Source organism: Bicyclus anynana, chromosome 21 (assembly GCF_947172395.1).
Source record: "Bicyclus anynana chromosome 21, ilBicAnyn1.1, whole genome shotgun sequence".
NCBI lineage: Eukaryota > Metazoa > Arthropoda > Insecta > Lepidoptera > Nymphalidae > Bicyclus > Bicyclus anynana.
Genome location: NC_069103.1, coordinates 12,831,667 through 12,847,938, shown reverse-complemented (window position 1 = coordinate 12,847,938; position 16,272 = coordinate 12,831,667). Strand labels below are relative to the sequence as shown.

The window sequence follows — 16,272 nt, the reverse complement described above, 5'->3', positions numbered from 1 at the left end:
ATATAGCCTATAGCACTCCCCGATAACGTAGCATTCTACTGGTGAAAGAATTTTTAAAATCGGTCCAGTAGTTTCGAAGATTACCCCATTTCAAAAAATTGTTACAAACTTACAAACTTACAAACTTACAAACTTACAAACTTTACCTCTTTATAATATTAGTATAGATATAGATATAATGATAATTGTGCGTTAATTAGACGGTTAAGTTGGACGGCCTCCGTGGTGCAGTGGTATGCGCGGTGGATTTACAAGGAGGTCCTGGGTTTGAGGTTTTGGTTACCCTACCCTACCGGCAAAGGCGTACCGCCAAGTATGTATGATTCCGGTACGATGCCGTGTAGAAACCGAAAGGAGTATGGATTTTCATCCTCCTCCTAACATGTTAGCTCGCTTCCATCTTAGATTGCATCATCACTAACCACCAGGTGAGATTGTAGTCAAGGGCTAATTTGTAAAGAATAAAAAAAAAAGATATAGTCGGTTATACTTGTTTACAGTTGTTATTTAGTATCAATATTTATATATACGTACTCATAGTCATTCATTTATATCGATTTAAAATTTTTTCGTATATGAATGCTTAGTATTGTGTATTGGCGTGACAAATCATAATTTTATGGGAATTGTACCAATTTACGTTGGGTAGTCATTTTATTTCGTCTGTATACGTAGCTAAATATGTAATATTCAAACTTAATCGAGGTTTTACCTACACACAAAAGTTCACTGAACGCATGTAGTAAATAATGGTCAGGTTTATTATGTTTTAATATATATATGGGTCGGATAAACGCTTAAAGCCTCTTCACCTGTTGGGCTGTTATTGTACTTTTTTTATTATTTTTTTTATTTACAAGTTAACCCTTGACTACATCTCTTACTTATGGTAAGTGATGATGCAAACTAAGATAGAAGCGTGCTAAATTGTTAGGAGGAGGATGAAAATCCACACCCCTTTTCGGTTTCTACACGACATCGTACCGGAACGCTGAATCGCAAGGCGGTATGTCTTTGCCGGTATGGTGGTAACTAGCCACGGCCGAAGCCACCTAGAACAATTAAGAAAATCTCAATCGGCCCATCCGGGGATCGAACCCAGGACCCCCGTTTTGTAAATCCACCGCGTATACCACTGCGCCACGGTGGCCATCAAAAACTTGTGTGTTTACCCAATCCCAACACAGTCTTTGAATTATAATATCACCAATACTTTTGGTAATATATATAATGTTTTAACACAAAAATGGAACCAAATTCAAAGACGTATTTTACTTAATTTGATTTTAACACAAAATTACAGAACCGATTTTCATGAAAAAGATCATACGCGTCGAATTGGGAACCTTCTCCTTTTTTGAAGTCTTTTGAAAGTCACCCGTGTAGTTCCCATTACTGTAAAAGTACGGGAATAAAATATAGCTTACTTACAGATTATTCACAAGTAATCTGGCTGTCTTCTGCTAAAAGAATTTCCAAATTCGTAAGTAGATCTAGAGATTTCTCCCCGTATTCCATCGGGCACGTTAACTGCGCGTGTAACTTCCTAAAGAGGGCAAATTATTGAGGCGTAGATGTTACTAGTTCAAGACCTTAGCGATTAGATCGATCTATACTATCCATAGCTATTCCTGGCCGTCAGTACAGATGGTGCGATACCGGCTCTATGCAGGCTAGCGCTTATCCGACATCGCCCCAGTTTGCGACTCGAGTACTTCCAACTCGCTCCGTTGTTATGTTTTGTTTAAACTATAACGAGTAAAGTAGGTATAACTTGTGAAAAAAGTAGCAGATGTCTCCGACCTGACTTTTTTCTGCAAAGAGCAGACTTTTAATATTAAAAAGCACTTAACTATTACATTCAAGTACTTTTGAATTGATTTGATTAAAGATTTTTGTATAAACATTAGCGCTGGGTCGAATAACTGCTCAGTTTGTCCAAGTTTTGTTGTTATCCATAAAGATAATGACCACGGTGGCATGTGGGTTGGTTCCGATTTTCCGGTCCGGTGTCGCTGCTACTCGACACCGGTACGGAAAAATCGGCAACCCTGCGAGGCTCGAGACCGTTGTGTTTGGAAGTCCATGCAAGTGTTAATGCTGCTGCATGCTGTTAATGATGATGATGGTGTGTCCGAGTGCAGCTGATCCCTTTGGGATAGTTTGGGGAAAAAAGTAACGCTTGTAACTGTGCACTCCTGGGGATAGATAGGGATAGACGCTTTTAGGGATGATGCAGTGAATGGCCCCAGGGGTTGCGTACAATTCGACTGCTACCAACGAGATGGCCCCGGGCAGTTGGTAACTTACGTTTACAAACGTTAGCGTTCATTGTCAACAATGAACGTTGTTGGTGTTAGAAGATCGCGAGCATGTGTTTTCTTCAACCTCCTCTTCTGTATCTGTTCTGTGGTGCTTAACGCCCAACTTAAGGTCCTCGAATTGGCTTGGCTTCGGTGAGATGGGACTTTATGTGGTTTTAGTTCAAACATAACCTCTGCAAGCTTCTGTTAGATCTAAGAGGATTTCTTTACGATAAAATACGTTGTTCATAGTCCATTGTGTACAAAGCACTTAATAATTTATCTACAACGATTCATGTATGTGACATTAATGAAATTCATTCAATCATTATTATCACGCCTCCCATCGTATAGGAGAGAAGATAAAACTCTCATGTATTTGTACCAACGCGAATTTGTGCCCGAGAGTGCATATCGAAATTTCAGCGTGCCTTTTTAGATCAAACACGAGCGGCCGTGACACGCTTGCACGGGTTTGAACTCGGAGCCATCTCAAATGTCACGCTGTCGCAATCGTCTAACTTGTGTCACAACACCGGCATAGACGCCGGTTTCAACAGGCAAACGGGTTTGCTTGACAAGTTTTGTGTACGAGTATCTTGCACATGCATTTTGATGACCTCTCTGGTGCATTTTGGCTTGCGACAGATTCGGATTCTGATTTGCAGTTTAAAGCTAGGATTTCATCTATAATAAATCTGTAGAGGGGTCAGTTCTGTACGTGAAATATTTTTCCAAAATAACTATCAGATGGTAATTAGTAGTCGATACTGATGCCAAAAATGCAATCAGTAAATTTTTTGTCTGTCTGTATGTTCTTTATAGAAACAAAAACTATTCGACAGATTTTAACGAAACTTGGTACAATTATTCTTCATACTCCTGGGCAGGTTATAGTATACTTTTCATCACGCTACAATCAATAGTAGCAGAGCAGTGAAGGGAAATGTTGAGTAAACGGGAGAAGTTCTCATTTTTTTAAGCTTCCGTCGCCGTCACGTGGTAGGGTAGGGGTAGAGTAAGGGTAGGGTAGGGGATAGGGAAGAGCTAGGGTACGGGTAGGGGTAGTAGTAGGGATTCACGCGGACGAAGTCGCGGGCGTCCGCTAGTGTTTTCTAAATTGATTCAATAGGGTGATCAACGACAGATGATGTATCTTGGTGTGCGATTCGAAATATGAGCCACTATGCTCGGATCGCTTGCGTGATCAAATCATAAATGAGGAGATCCGTAGAAGAACCAAAGCCACTGACGTAGCTCAACGAGTCGCGAAGCTGAAGTGACAATGGGCGGGGCACATAGTTCGAAGAGCCGGAGTTGAGTGCCATGGAGCTTGAATGATTACCCCACACTAGAAAGCGCAGCAGTCGACTCCTCACCAGGTGGACTGATGACATCAAGCGAGTCGCAGGGATTCGCTGGATGCAGGCGGCTTAGTATCGTGATGTTTGGAAGTCCCTACAAAAGGCCTATGTCCTGCAGTGGACGTTCAGCGGCTGATATGATCATGATGGATATGGTGTTTTCGTTTTTGCGATCATCTGAACATGGTTATTTCAACAAAGTTACCATGTTTTGTCTAGTGCACCGAGATACACAATTAACCTGCAGATCCAGGTCAGGTTGTTTCGTCTGTGACTAGTTACCACCCAGGTGAAGACGATGTTCTGGTACGATGCCGCGTAACAGCCAGTGGGTAGTGGTTACAGTGGGTAGAACAAACTTGTATGACGTCAATAACCTTTTCCTCGATAAATTGGCGAAATTAGAGCGTACAACCAGCGATAATTTTATGAATATTGTTACGTTCAACCAACCATACAAACAAACAAACTTTTTTGCTGTTTATATTACTACAGATAGTAGAACTGTATTAAAACCCTTAAGTAACTTAGACTGCATCTTCTAAGTCATCACTTAGATTCGTGGAAACCCTTCGAAAAAGCTAATAATAAATAACCAAAAGGAACTAAAATGAGTTAAACTATTGAGCTAATGAAAAATATTGTAATACGAATTATGTTAACACAACGATGAATGTAAAGTTGACAGCTATATACCAAATACTTCGCCGTCGTGTTAATAAATTTTAAGTAGGTCATTAACTCATTACTAACTATTGAATCTACTTAAAACAAACTAATTAAGTTAACCTTCAAGCATCAAATGTGGGCAACCTTTGAAGTAAGTCATAATGAAGGTACGTTGTAAGAAAATAAATGACAACTTTCATTTTAACCTCATTCTTCACTGGTTGCGCAACCTTGGCCTTCGTAATGCAACCAAGGTTGCTGTATGTTTTAGGGTTTCGTAGTAAAATAATAAGTAATGTACAAATACCTATACAAACATCTCTCCGTGATAATAATTACACCGGGCGCCTAATGATAATCAAGATGCATGCAAGATTATATTTCAAGAGCTGCTCGACATTTTTGGTTAGATATTTGAGACCAACTTGTCCTGTACCTCTCCTACACTACGCTAACATAGAACAAAAAAGCCCCTCTACACTTTCAAGCCAGGGCCTGTATATGGCACGTCGATTCTCTTTCTACAATCGAAAATTAAAAAATGTGTGGAAATGACATTTGCTATCGACAGATCACGTGATCAAGATCTGTCATTCCCATACATTTTTCTAGTTTTCGAAGCGTTAGCGATCGTAGAAACAGAATCGACGTGCCACTTGGTTACAGGGGCTGTACCTCTGCTACACTAACGCTAACGTAGATCAAAAAAAGCCCCTGTATACTGTCCAGCCAGAGCCTGTAGGCACGTCGATTCTCTTTCTACAATCGCAAACGCTTCGAAAATTAAAAAATGAATGGGAATGACATTTCTTATCGACAAATCACGTGATCAATTTGTCAATCGGATCTGTCATTTTCATACATTTTGTCAGTTTTCGAAGCGTTAGCGTTTGTAGAAAGAGAATCGATTTGCGACATGGTCTTCAGTTCGGTATTAGTGTAGTACAAAAGAGGTACAAGACAAGTTTTCAGCTTGCCTCAAATACCTATCCAAAAACGTCGACAAGCTCTCTGACTATTACTCTCCCCATCGCACGTGGTTACATTGAAAGTTTTCCGTCCTTGGGTTATGGCTAAATATAGCATGGCAAAGGCTTTCGCGGTTTAGGGTGAATCTATTCTGAGCTGCGTAAATGGTAGTTGGTACGGAACAATTACAAAGCTCAGCCCATAGTAACTCAGTAATTACTATTGACGTAGGTATTTCTTTGATCACTACAAAGTAAGGTTTGTATTCTATTTGCGAAAGTATGACGTAGATGGTAGGTTTTGAAAGTGGTCGATATCAACTCAGGAAGTCGCAGGCGTTCGCTAATTTATGCTCTATTAGTTAGTTCACTAGGTACAGTAGGTAGGTAGTTATTTTTAACTTTAACTAACTTGTTGAAAATTACCTAATAGACGTTTAGTAGGTACTTAATACCTATAGGTATGTATAAGTACCTTGATATGACTAAAAACTGTAGGTAAAGACTGTAGGTATTTAGTAAACTGTGCTGTAGAATCTAAAGGAAGGTACCGGGAACAAAGACATGTTAATGTATGTAGGGTAAAGTCGTACATTGTCAGCCGGCAAGCCAGCTGTCATCCGAGGATTTCCTCCTGCAACAAAAAAAAAACCACAGACTGTAAACAACAAAAATACATCGAAATACGCACGACGTGGTGACGCGTTACCAGTGCGACATCAATAAAATTGATTTACCTATTTATTTTACCTAACCAAGGGCGTAGCTACCTCCGTATCAATAATACAGGGCCCCCGGACTACAAGCCCTTAAAAGTGTGAAAGCAAAAATTAGTAAAATTTAACACACAATCTCACTTAATTTGGTGCTTCCCGTTAAAAAAACTTTTTTAGAGATTTTCGGGATTTACTTACCACTCGTCTATTGGGCCCCCCAGCTCACTTTGATACAGGGCCCCTCCAAGGCAACTACGTCACTGTACCTAACCTCCCTGTTCCACTACATGTCCAGGCCCTGGTGAGAGCTACACAGACTACGTGGCGACGCGCTGGTACCGCGCGCCTGAGCTGCTGGTGGGCGATACTATGTACAGCACTCCCGTCGACGTTTGGGCTATTGGTGAGTTTATTCATTATCACAGGATAGCTGTCTATTGCAGAATATAATGTGACTTGACATAGCAGCTACAGTGATTGTACCATTATTTTGCGGTAGAGGAAACACCTCGAGCAGGTCTCAGGACTTGTGACCTTGTGAGTAGATTTAAGGTATTTAGAATGCATCAACACTCATCTTCCAACTTAACAATTTATGATAAACAATAATTACAACACAAAACATTATTGCACAAAATCACTAACGCGATTGGCAGCGTGACGGTTTCTACGCTGCCTAACAAACAACTGAGCTCAAGTCATCAAATACCCCCTTATTTATACCAACACTGATACCTCCCCTACAATAACATAAATAATAAATGTTAATACCGTCTGTAATCGGAACTTGTAACAATAAGTAGACAGAAATAGTAGAGTCCACAGATCAATGTCTAAAAATGAACTATACCGAGACAGCGCCGCTTACGTGCTATAGAGCGACTACCCGAGCGTAGGTACTATACCTATATCACGTGACGCGTCCTACTCGTAATAGGCTTTTTCGTTTGAAGCTTCTATTTATAATGTAAGTGCATGCATGACTATTATAAGATCTCGGGGAGAGATAACTAGGGAACTTATTCTAAGCCTGTAACCGCTAAGGCGCGTTTTCAGCAGGTAGGTAGGTACTAGTTATGGAATCGCAACAAACTCATCCCCATCCTGCTATAATAAGTATCATAACTTACTATCGTTTGATTATAATTTGAAAATAAAATCCACCGACTAGTATCGCCCTTTGAAGAGTTGTCCATAGAGTTTAAATATAGAATTCAGTGTCATGGCGAGACTATCGCTGCTATTATCTCATCCATGGTTAAATGACTCCTAAATCTCGTAAAAAAAAGTGCGCCACGGAAGTGATAATCGCGGTGGATTTACAAGACGGAGGGCCTGGGTTCGATCCCCGGCTGGACCGGTTGACGTTTTCTTAATAGGCTAGTTGACACTTTTTTTAAATGTTCTTAAATAGTTCATTACTAGATTGAAATATTTTTTAAATTTTTTTTTCGAGACATGATTACATGAAAATTAAAGTTTTTATAAATATGATTTTGACAACACGATGCAAAACGTCTGTCGGCCATGACGGTATATATTTCAACTTTTCCCACATTATCCTGAGAATGTCTCCCCCGAGACCAGGGTTTCTCAAAGTCCATTTACTTACTGTATATCTCAGGTTGCGTGTTTGCGGAGCTCCTCTCAAGCGAAGCGTTGTGGCCAGGCAAGAGTGACCTCGACCAACTCTACCTCATCAGGAAAACCCTCGGCGACTTGCTGCCGAGGCATATGACTATATTTTCCCAGAACACATTCTTTCAGGTAAACTACTACATTATTTTTATACTATGTTCTAGCTAGATAACTAGTACACAATATAAAATATTTTAAATATTCTGTCACCAATCGAAAGCTACATCATTAGCGGGTAACAATGGCTGTATAATTATTTCTGTGTTTCCACGGGAACGGGTACACCTCGGTGGTCTACTAGTATTCCTTTATAATATTCTAATGTGGACATTTTGTGAGGTTTTATTAGGTGGTAATCTCTGGATTACTGAAACTTTATCACTAGAAAGCCATTGTTTGTGAGTTAAATAGACTTATGTGCTTATACGCGGCAGTTTTGCTATCTACAGTAGTATATATACCTACTTAAGTAAAAATTTGTAGTTTTGTATGTACTGAATAAACTCAAAACTACTTTAAAGAATTCTTTCACCAATTGAAAGGTACATTATTAGGAAGTAACATAGTCTATATTTTATCCCATATTTCCACGGAAATGGGAATTACACGAACGAAACAAAATAAATAAATGTTGCAGGGAATGGCGTTACCGGAGCCAACGACACTCGAGCCCCTGGAGAAAAAGATACCGCAAAGATACGCCAACAACGAATTGGTTTTAGATTTCCTGTATGTAAGTGCTATACCTGTGGTTACAGTTTATTTGGTTATTTACTAGATCAGCGTTTCCCAACCTTTTTCAGCCACGGACCCCTAGGAAATCAAGCACAGTTTTCACGGACCCCCTAAATAATATAAACAGCAAAAAAAAACCGATTAGGTATTTATTTTAGTTATTACAGATCAAAATAGGTACTTATAACTGTTTATTATAAAAAAATATGTAAAGGTTGGTGTTGCTTTTTTGCAACTAAATCAGTGATTGGGTTGATGTTGCTAATAAGTTGTAATCTCAATACAGTGCAGTAAGAGTAGCGATTACGGGACATTAGCATTTATGTATGGTCCAGAGATTACACCGCGGACCCCCATACACATATTCGCGGAACCCCAGGGGTCCGCGGACCACAGGTTGGGACACGATGTACTAGATTATTGATTACTAGCGGACGCCTGCGACTTCGTCCGCGTGAAATACGATGTTTTCAACCCCTATTTCACTCCCTTTTGTTTCGTGTAACGTCGGGAGTTTTAGAGTGTTACGAACGAAGTTGTCGAGCTATACATATAATATAACCATCTTCGTATTAAGGTAAATCGTGTCAAGTTTCAATTGAATCGATTCAGTTGTTTCAGCGACCCACAAAAAACGGACAAACAAAAAATAAAAAGTATATATTTATTTGATTTCAGTAGGTATCGAATAAAATAATGCACTCCAACAAAAAAATTTAAAACGTCTTCTTCGTACGTGAATTTGACTTTTTTTTTATTTATTTGTAACTGTAATAAGTAGGTTTTATAAATTAAGATGAAACAATCATTATCATCATCATCATCATATCAGCCGATGGACGTCCACTGCAGGACATAGGCCTTTTGTAGAGACTTCTAAACATCACAATACTGAGCCGCTTGCATCCAGCGAATCCCTGCGACTCGCTTGATGTCGTCAGTCCACCTGGTGGGGGGTCGCCATTCCAGCACTTTGGGACCCCAACGTCCATCGGCTCTTCGAACTATGTGCCCCGCCCATTGCCACTTCAGCTTTGCGACTCGTTGAGCTATGTCGGTCACTTTGGTTCTTATGCGGATCTCCTCATTTCTGATTCGATCACGCAGATGAAATAATATTAAAGTTGTATTAATTCGATAATACCGAATTGTTTTTATTATAGAAATGCCTAGACAAAGACCCCATGATGCGGTGGACGTGCGAGCAGCTTCTGAGGCATCCCATCTTCGAGAACTTCCTCTTCACAGTGCCGCATACCGACCATGACGACTTCGAAAAAGCGAGGAGAGTTCAGGTAACTCCCCATAAGTTACATATGTGCAAAACTGATTCAGTGCGGCACGGGGTCTTTAGACCTCGTATTTCCAATAACTCTAAATAAACTTACCCGCTGGCGAACCTACGCCTATAAAACATAGATCAGCTGTTAATTCATTACCAAATGATGATGATAATATTATTATCAAAAATCCTTCAACTTTGTTACTCGTATGTTGAAATATTCACAGATGGATGAAAAAAAAATGGCTTTTAGTTTCTTAGTGCGGCTCAGGGGCCTTAGCCATGTGGCACGTCGATTCTTTTTTTACAAATGCTAACGCTTCGAAAACTAACAAATGTATAGGAATGACAGAGATCCGATCGACAACTTTATCACGTGACCCGTCGATAGTGAATGTCATTCCCACACATTTTTAAATTTTCGAAGCGTTAGCGTTTGTAGAAAGAGAATCGACGTACAATACGGCTACAGGCGTAGTGTCTAAAACCCGTAACTCTTTATGAAAAATAAAGTTTTAGTATGGGGTCTAAAGACCCCGAACAATCTGTGCCGCAGCGAACATGTTAATGGATCACTATCCGATCCGATCAATAGGCCTAATGATGACCACGAAAGCACTTTTTCTCAAAAGTGATATAAACATCTGTCGACAAATAATGGCCGCATCGAATAGACCGACGCTAATGGTCCACATAAAATTAAAGATTATTCTTTCTACGCAGCAAAATTATGAAAAGCAACAGAAAATTAACATGGAAAGCAATATATAGCCGATGCTATAGAAGAAGTAGATGCGAGCGGCTATGAGAACTAGCAAGCTGTTATTGATTGCGTATCGTGAAGGTGCCTCATTGTCTATAATAATTTATAGAGGTCATACTATTATTTATCTATGGTACCTACACGTATGAATACATAAGTAGTTATAGGATTGTAGGTGTAAGTTAGTAGGAACGCGATAGATATGTAGGTAAGTATATTTTAGGTAGATAGTTTTTAGATAGGTAACAGGTACTTACCTGAAAAGTAAGACTCAATCGTCAATCATCATTACCAGCCGACGGATATCCGGGCATAGGCCTATTCACAGATTAATAGATACTACGTATCAGTGGCGTGCACAAGGTTTTTAGCTAGGGAATGCACTGAAGGTACAAATTGTTAAAATGGGAAACTCCTCCAAATTCCAATACAGGTACGTTATGAATCCTCAGGGTATGCATTATATTATGCATCTATGAAGTGCACGCCACTGCTACATATTGTACTTGTACCAACTTCCAGACTACCAGCTCTCTGAAACCCGTTTGATGTTGACTGTCTACGTAGTGGGGTAGACGTCAATTAACTACCACGAAAAATGGCAGTGGAGTAGTTTGAAGCACTTCAAGTTTTGAAGTAACTTTTTTGACATGTAAGGAAAGTTCTTTTGTGAACTTGTCTTTTATGTGTCAAACTTTTTTTTTATGTAAATAGACTTGCGTTTGACCATTATCTAACCTGATGGTAAGTGTAAATACATTCTAAGATGGGACACGATTGCCTAGAAGATGCATATTCACTCTTCTTTTATAGATACTAAAGTTATAAGACTCAGGAATTACAGACTTGGGAAGGGTATTCCAAACCTTGGCCGTGCGTTTGAGAAAAGAAGAAAATTTTGTATTTATGCAGCTGTAGGTGGAATAGAAGTTAACATAGTTGGCTGGTGGGAGGCTTCGGCCGTGGCTAGTTATCATCCTACCGACAAAGACGTACCGCTAAGCGATTTAGCGTTCCGGTACGATGTCTTGTAGAAACCGCAAGGGGTGTGGATTTTCTTCCTCCTCCTAACAAATTTGTCCGCTTCCATCTTAGATAGCATCATCACTTACCATCAGGTGAGATTGTTGTCAAGGGCTAACTTGTAAAGAATAAAAAAAAATAGGTATGCCAATGGTTTTATAATTATTGCATCTAGTTCTATCTAGCTATGATTTATACCAGGATAATCACATAGCTACCTACTTTGAATATCCATATCTTGACCCTGCCAGGTGGTTGAAAAGGTTAAGCCGTAGAAAATGAAGTCACAGTTTAACGATCATACAGTACACAGAAGCTCCTTTAAAATATTCTTACGATACGATGGTGTTTTATTAAAATAGTTTATGCTATAAACTAATAACAGATTTTTCGTCACTTTATCTTTTAATTAACACCCACGACTTTGTCTGCGTGGAATTTAGTTTTTCACAAATCCCGCGAGAACCGTAAATTTTTCCGGGATGAAAAGTAGCCTATGTGTTAATCCAAAGTAAAATCTATTTCCATTCCAAATTTCAGCCAAATCGCTTTAGTAGCCGCAGTTTAAAGGAGGAACAAACATACACACTTACTCACAAACTTATCTACTTACCACCCTACCGCCAAAAACGTAACGCCAAGCGATTTAGCGTTCCGGTGCGATATCGTGTAGACACCTAAAGGGGAGTAGATTTTCATCCTCCTAACAAGGTAACCCGTTTCCATTTTCGATTGCGTCATCATTTACAATAACTTGAGATTGAGAGATTGTAGTCAAGGGCTAAGTTGTAGAAAAAAAAATCATAAATACTCACCAGCCAAATTAATGCCTTAGGTAATCGCCTACTCATCGTCTAACTGTACTATTGCTAAACTGTGGTAAGGGCATAAGCTTAATGCAAAGGTCAGGCTGTAAAGCTATTATCGTGGCGCGAAATCGCAAGTCATTCCGGAATCCATTTCCTGAGGCGTATAGGCGGTAGAATTATGTTTAATTTTAGCTATCGCTCAGTAGGTACCTAGAAAATTAAAGTAGATAGGTATAGATAGATTAAAATTCTAGTGAGAACATTTCTATATAGTTTAGAGAAAATATTAGAAGGTACTTCAGCATTATCAGACTATTTTAATGGCCAAGGCCAGGCTTCTTTCTTTATAGGAGAGAGAGCTTACTCACTATGCCAAATATACAAAAAAAATTAACCCTTAGTGGGTTAATGTTCGTTTTTTTGCCCCATAATCCTTCTCCTATAAGGAGGGATGCCTGCCCCCCTAGCCAAGTGGCATGTCGATTCTCTTTCTACGATCGGTTAAGATATAAAATCTTGAATTTTTTTTAGGGTAGGTACCTCCCTTGTTTTAATTTTGTCGAAATTTTTAATGTTCATAATCATACTCATGCTAACTTACAGCTTTTTTAGTCTCTGTGCTAAACAGCGGACAGACAGAAAGACGAAATGATAAGGGTTCCTCGTAGACTACGAAACCCCAAAAATACCTTTAGACCATGACTAAAGCACAACTTCTTTGGCTCTCCCTCTCAACATCTTTTCGCCTCGACTTGAAAAAATATACTCAGAGGCACAATATGACGCGAGTACATTGAAGTGGGCGGATAATTGTGTCTCTGACTCTGAGTATAGTTACGTCATTGCTGGTAACGTTGCAGGTGCAGTCATCGCCCATGCTGCCGCAGCTGATAGTGACGGAGCGCGCGCCGCCCAAGAAGAAAGAGCTGGAGCGCGGGCACCTGCCCACCATATGACTAGCGCCGCCCGCGCGGCCGCGGCTTTAATATTAAACGTTTCTTCTTATTTATACCCTCTTTCACTTCACCCTCCCACATGCAGAGATTTTATACTATTAGATAAGTCGAGTCGAAAGTGAGGCACAGAAATCATCTGCGGCTTTATTATGTATCTCAGTGTACCATTCAAACAATGAGTCACTAAGTTAAAAATTTAACATTACTATTATACCTGCTAATACCACTACTACTAATGTTATTTTACGTAAAATGACGTTTACTATGCCATTACGTTGAAAACACAAAGTTAGATGATTGCAAAAACGAAAATGCGATGAAAAACTATGTACCTACCTAGTGACTGGTTACTTGAATGGTACACCAAGTTACATAATAACCCGGCTGAAGCGGACAAAAGTGGCTAATTGTCTTAATTTCATTTAGTCACATTGAAAACAACGATGGTTATTTAAACCTCAATACAATGGTTGGAAATGGGAATATTGGTCATATTTAAAAGAAAAGCCAAACAGTATGTAGACAGCTTGTAAACAAACAGTTTAATGTGTGATGAATGAATCTCTAGTCATTTTACTCCTCGTAAATTATACATTATGTATTGTTTTTTTACAAAATGATTTTCAAAAGATATTACCTATATTTTAATGTAAAATAATTAAAATTATTAGTTGCAATAATAGTAGCGATTCATACCTTCATTTATAATGGTTTGTTTACTAGCCATCCAGATTGTGTTCAGCTTTAGTACAGTTATCACCCTACCAGCAAAAATGTATCACCAAAATATTTAGTGTTCCATTACAATGCTACATAGAAACTGTCAGTAAGGGATGACGATGAATAAAACTTCTTACAGCATGTTAAACTATATTATATTTACAGAAATCAATAACATTTTATAGGCTACAATTTTTTAATTATATAAGATAAATATTCTTTATAATAAAAAAATAAAATATACTAACTCTCATTGAAAAGTAGGAACCCTAGGTTCCTAAAGGACTTGTGTATGTACAATCTTTTACTCCTCATACTTCTTGTTTGAATATCTGAAAAGGAAATAATATAATTTTTACTGTTCTTCAACTAAATAATATTTGCTACTAGGTGGAATTCCAGACTGGTAGCTGTTGAGGTCTGATAACTTTATAAGGTAGTGGGAGTGGGTTGGATGAGGAAGGCATTGGATTGTGAGGTGTAACGCTCGGAAAGGCTTATATCTATCACTGGACTCTATACAGGCTGATGACGATGATGACTGGGTGGAATGACATCAAACAACTCTAGGGCAGGCTGGCAAAATACTGTGGTGGGTGGCAAGCTTAAAAAAAATGTGTAAAAATATCTTTACTTATTTGATACACTTATGAAAGGAAAAAAAACAAATACAAAAAAACAAAATACACTAAGCTTAGTAATTAAATACACAAATTACCAATAAATGAAGTATATTAGTAAATAAAAAAAAATCCTCCTGTAAAAATTTTTGTAAAAGTATGACTTAGAATTAATTAAAATTGAGTTTTAGGATATTGAAATAGGTGACATACTATGTTGTAGGATGAGAGGTTCAATGAGATTGATTGAACCAATGCCATACAACTTTAATTGCTGGCCAAGTAAGAGTAAATCATGCACATGAAGGGTTCCATACTAATATCTATAAAAATACAAAAATAACACATTTGTTGTATTGGAACCCTAACAGAACAGCAACAGAAATACATCAACTGTGAATATTTCAACTTTATTTGTCATAAAGCCTTCCTTTGGTTACCGAATCCTAAAAGCAACAGGTTCTGGTTCTTCCTAAACCGACCGGGTTATCTTATTAGAATTATTTTTTGCACCATCTTTCCGTAGCCTCTGTTATTTGGATCGCTTAATAAAGTCCCCTAACTGTTTATTAAAGAGAAGATAGATACCGCTGGTAGATTTTTCCTTTCCTCCGGAGGTACGAGACTGTCTATGTTTTGCAGCTTCATCCAGCCATAGTGAGCACCGATTAGGAGCGGAACCATGACTATTGTAACCATGTTCTTGGATATAAAGCTGCGAGGTTTCATTTTTACCAATTACTGTTAAACTATTTTCTAAAATAAAAATAATTGAACTTCAAATCGTCAAAAGCACAACTGTCAAAAGATTGACATTTATCATTTGTTTATAGAGATGAGTCCCTCACTCATGAGTCGCCTCGTTTGAGGTACTCGTGATTGCAAAATGAAAGAGTTCCTCAAATTTCAACATTGAACCACCTCACTTCACTCTTCAGTCCTCACTTGAAAATTGACATTGACAAATTGAGTATTGACTTAATACGCGATGTATAGACGCGAGTACGAGTGAGTATTGAGTCGAGCGATTGAATGCACTAAGTGAGCGAGTGACAGTGAATCGCCATTGTTCATATTTCTATTTATCTTATGAACAACCACCTGCTTATTTATTGCGTAGTACATTTCTCTATGAAATAATAAAAATGTTTCTAAAATAAAATAAAATATATAATAAAATAAAATTCTCAAGTAATAATTTATATACAACATTTTTTAATTATTTAATATTATTTCTGTAAGCATTCATAATTTAATTTGACGTATGATATTGAATTATGAACCCTAAAAACATGAGTATTCGATTTGTAATCTAGTGTCATTGATTCGTATTTCGTTTATTTTTGCAGTCAAAAAATAATAACTGAAAGAAAAGATGTGTGGGAGAGAGACGAAAAAATCCTTATCGCAAGTTATAGGAATTGACGCCCCCGTCCGCCCCTCGCCTCGCCTCCGACATTCCACTGAATATCGGCCATCGGCGAGTTCGGCGCGTCGCGATGCATTGCGTACGACTCCTCGCCTCAAATGAGGGGTCCTCACGAGGTCCTCGCGAGCACCTCACCTCGTCCTCCCTCAACCTCATGTAAAAATAATGAGTTACCCATCTCTATTTGTTTATCATTGCTCATTGAACATAATGCTAAGAATTAATATGGTAATGCAAACACACGAATGTTGCCTATTTGCCGGGTATCAATTTTATT

General features: G+C 38.6%; 1 protein-coding gene across 1 annotated transcript in view; it reads left to right on the top strand.

Annotated features, from left to right (window-relative positions):
- The window catches only part of LOC112054385 (cyclin-dependent kinase-like 4), a 29,580-nt gene extending 16,301 nt beyond the window's left edge, over positions 1 to 13,279 (top strand). The window contains exons 5-9 of the mRNA XM_024094159.2: positions 6,316 to 6,423; positions 7,645 to 7,787; positions 8,296 to 8,391; positions 9,557 to 9,688; positions 13,131 to 13,279. Of these exons, the coding sequence (XP_023949927.2) occupies positions 6,316 to 6,423; positions 7,645 to 7,787; positions 8,296 to 8,391; positions 9,557 to 9,688; positions 13,131 to 13,226 (575 nt within the window). The 3' untranslated portion in view covers positions 13,227 to 13,279. The remainder of the gene's footprint in view (positions 1 to 6,315; positions 6,424 to 7,644; positions 7,788 to 8,295; positions 8,392 to 9,556; positions 9,689 to 13,130) is intronic.
- The last annotated feature ends 2,993 nt before the right edge of the window (positions 13,280 to 16,272 follow it).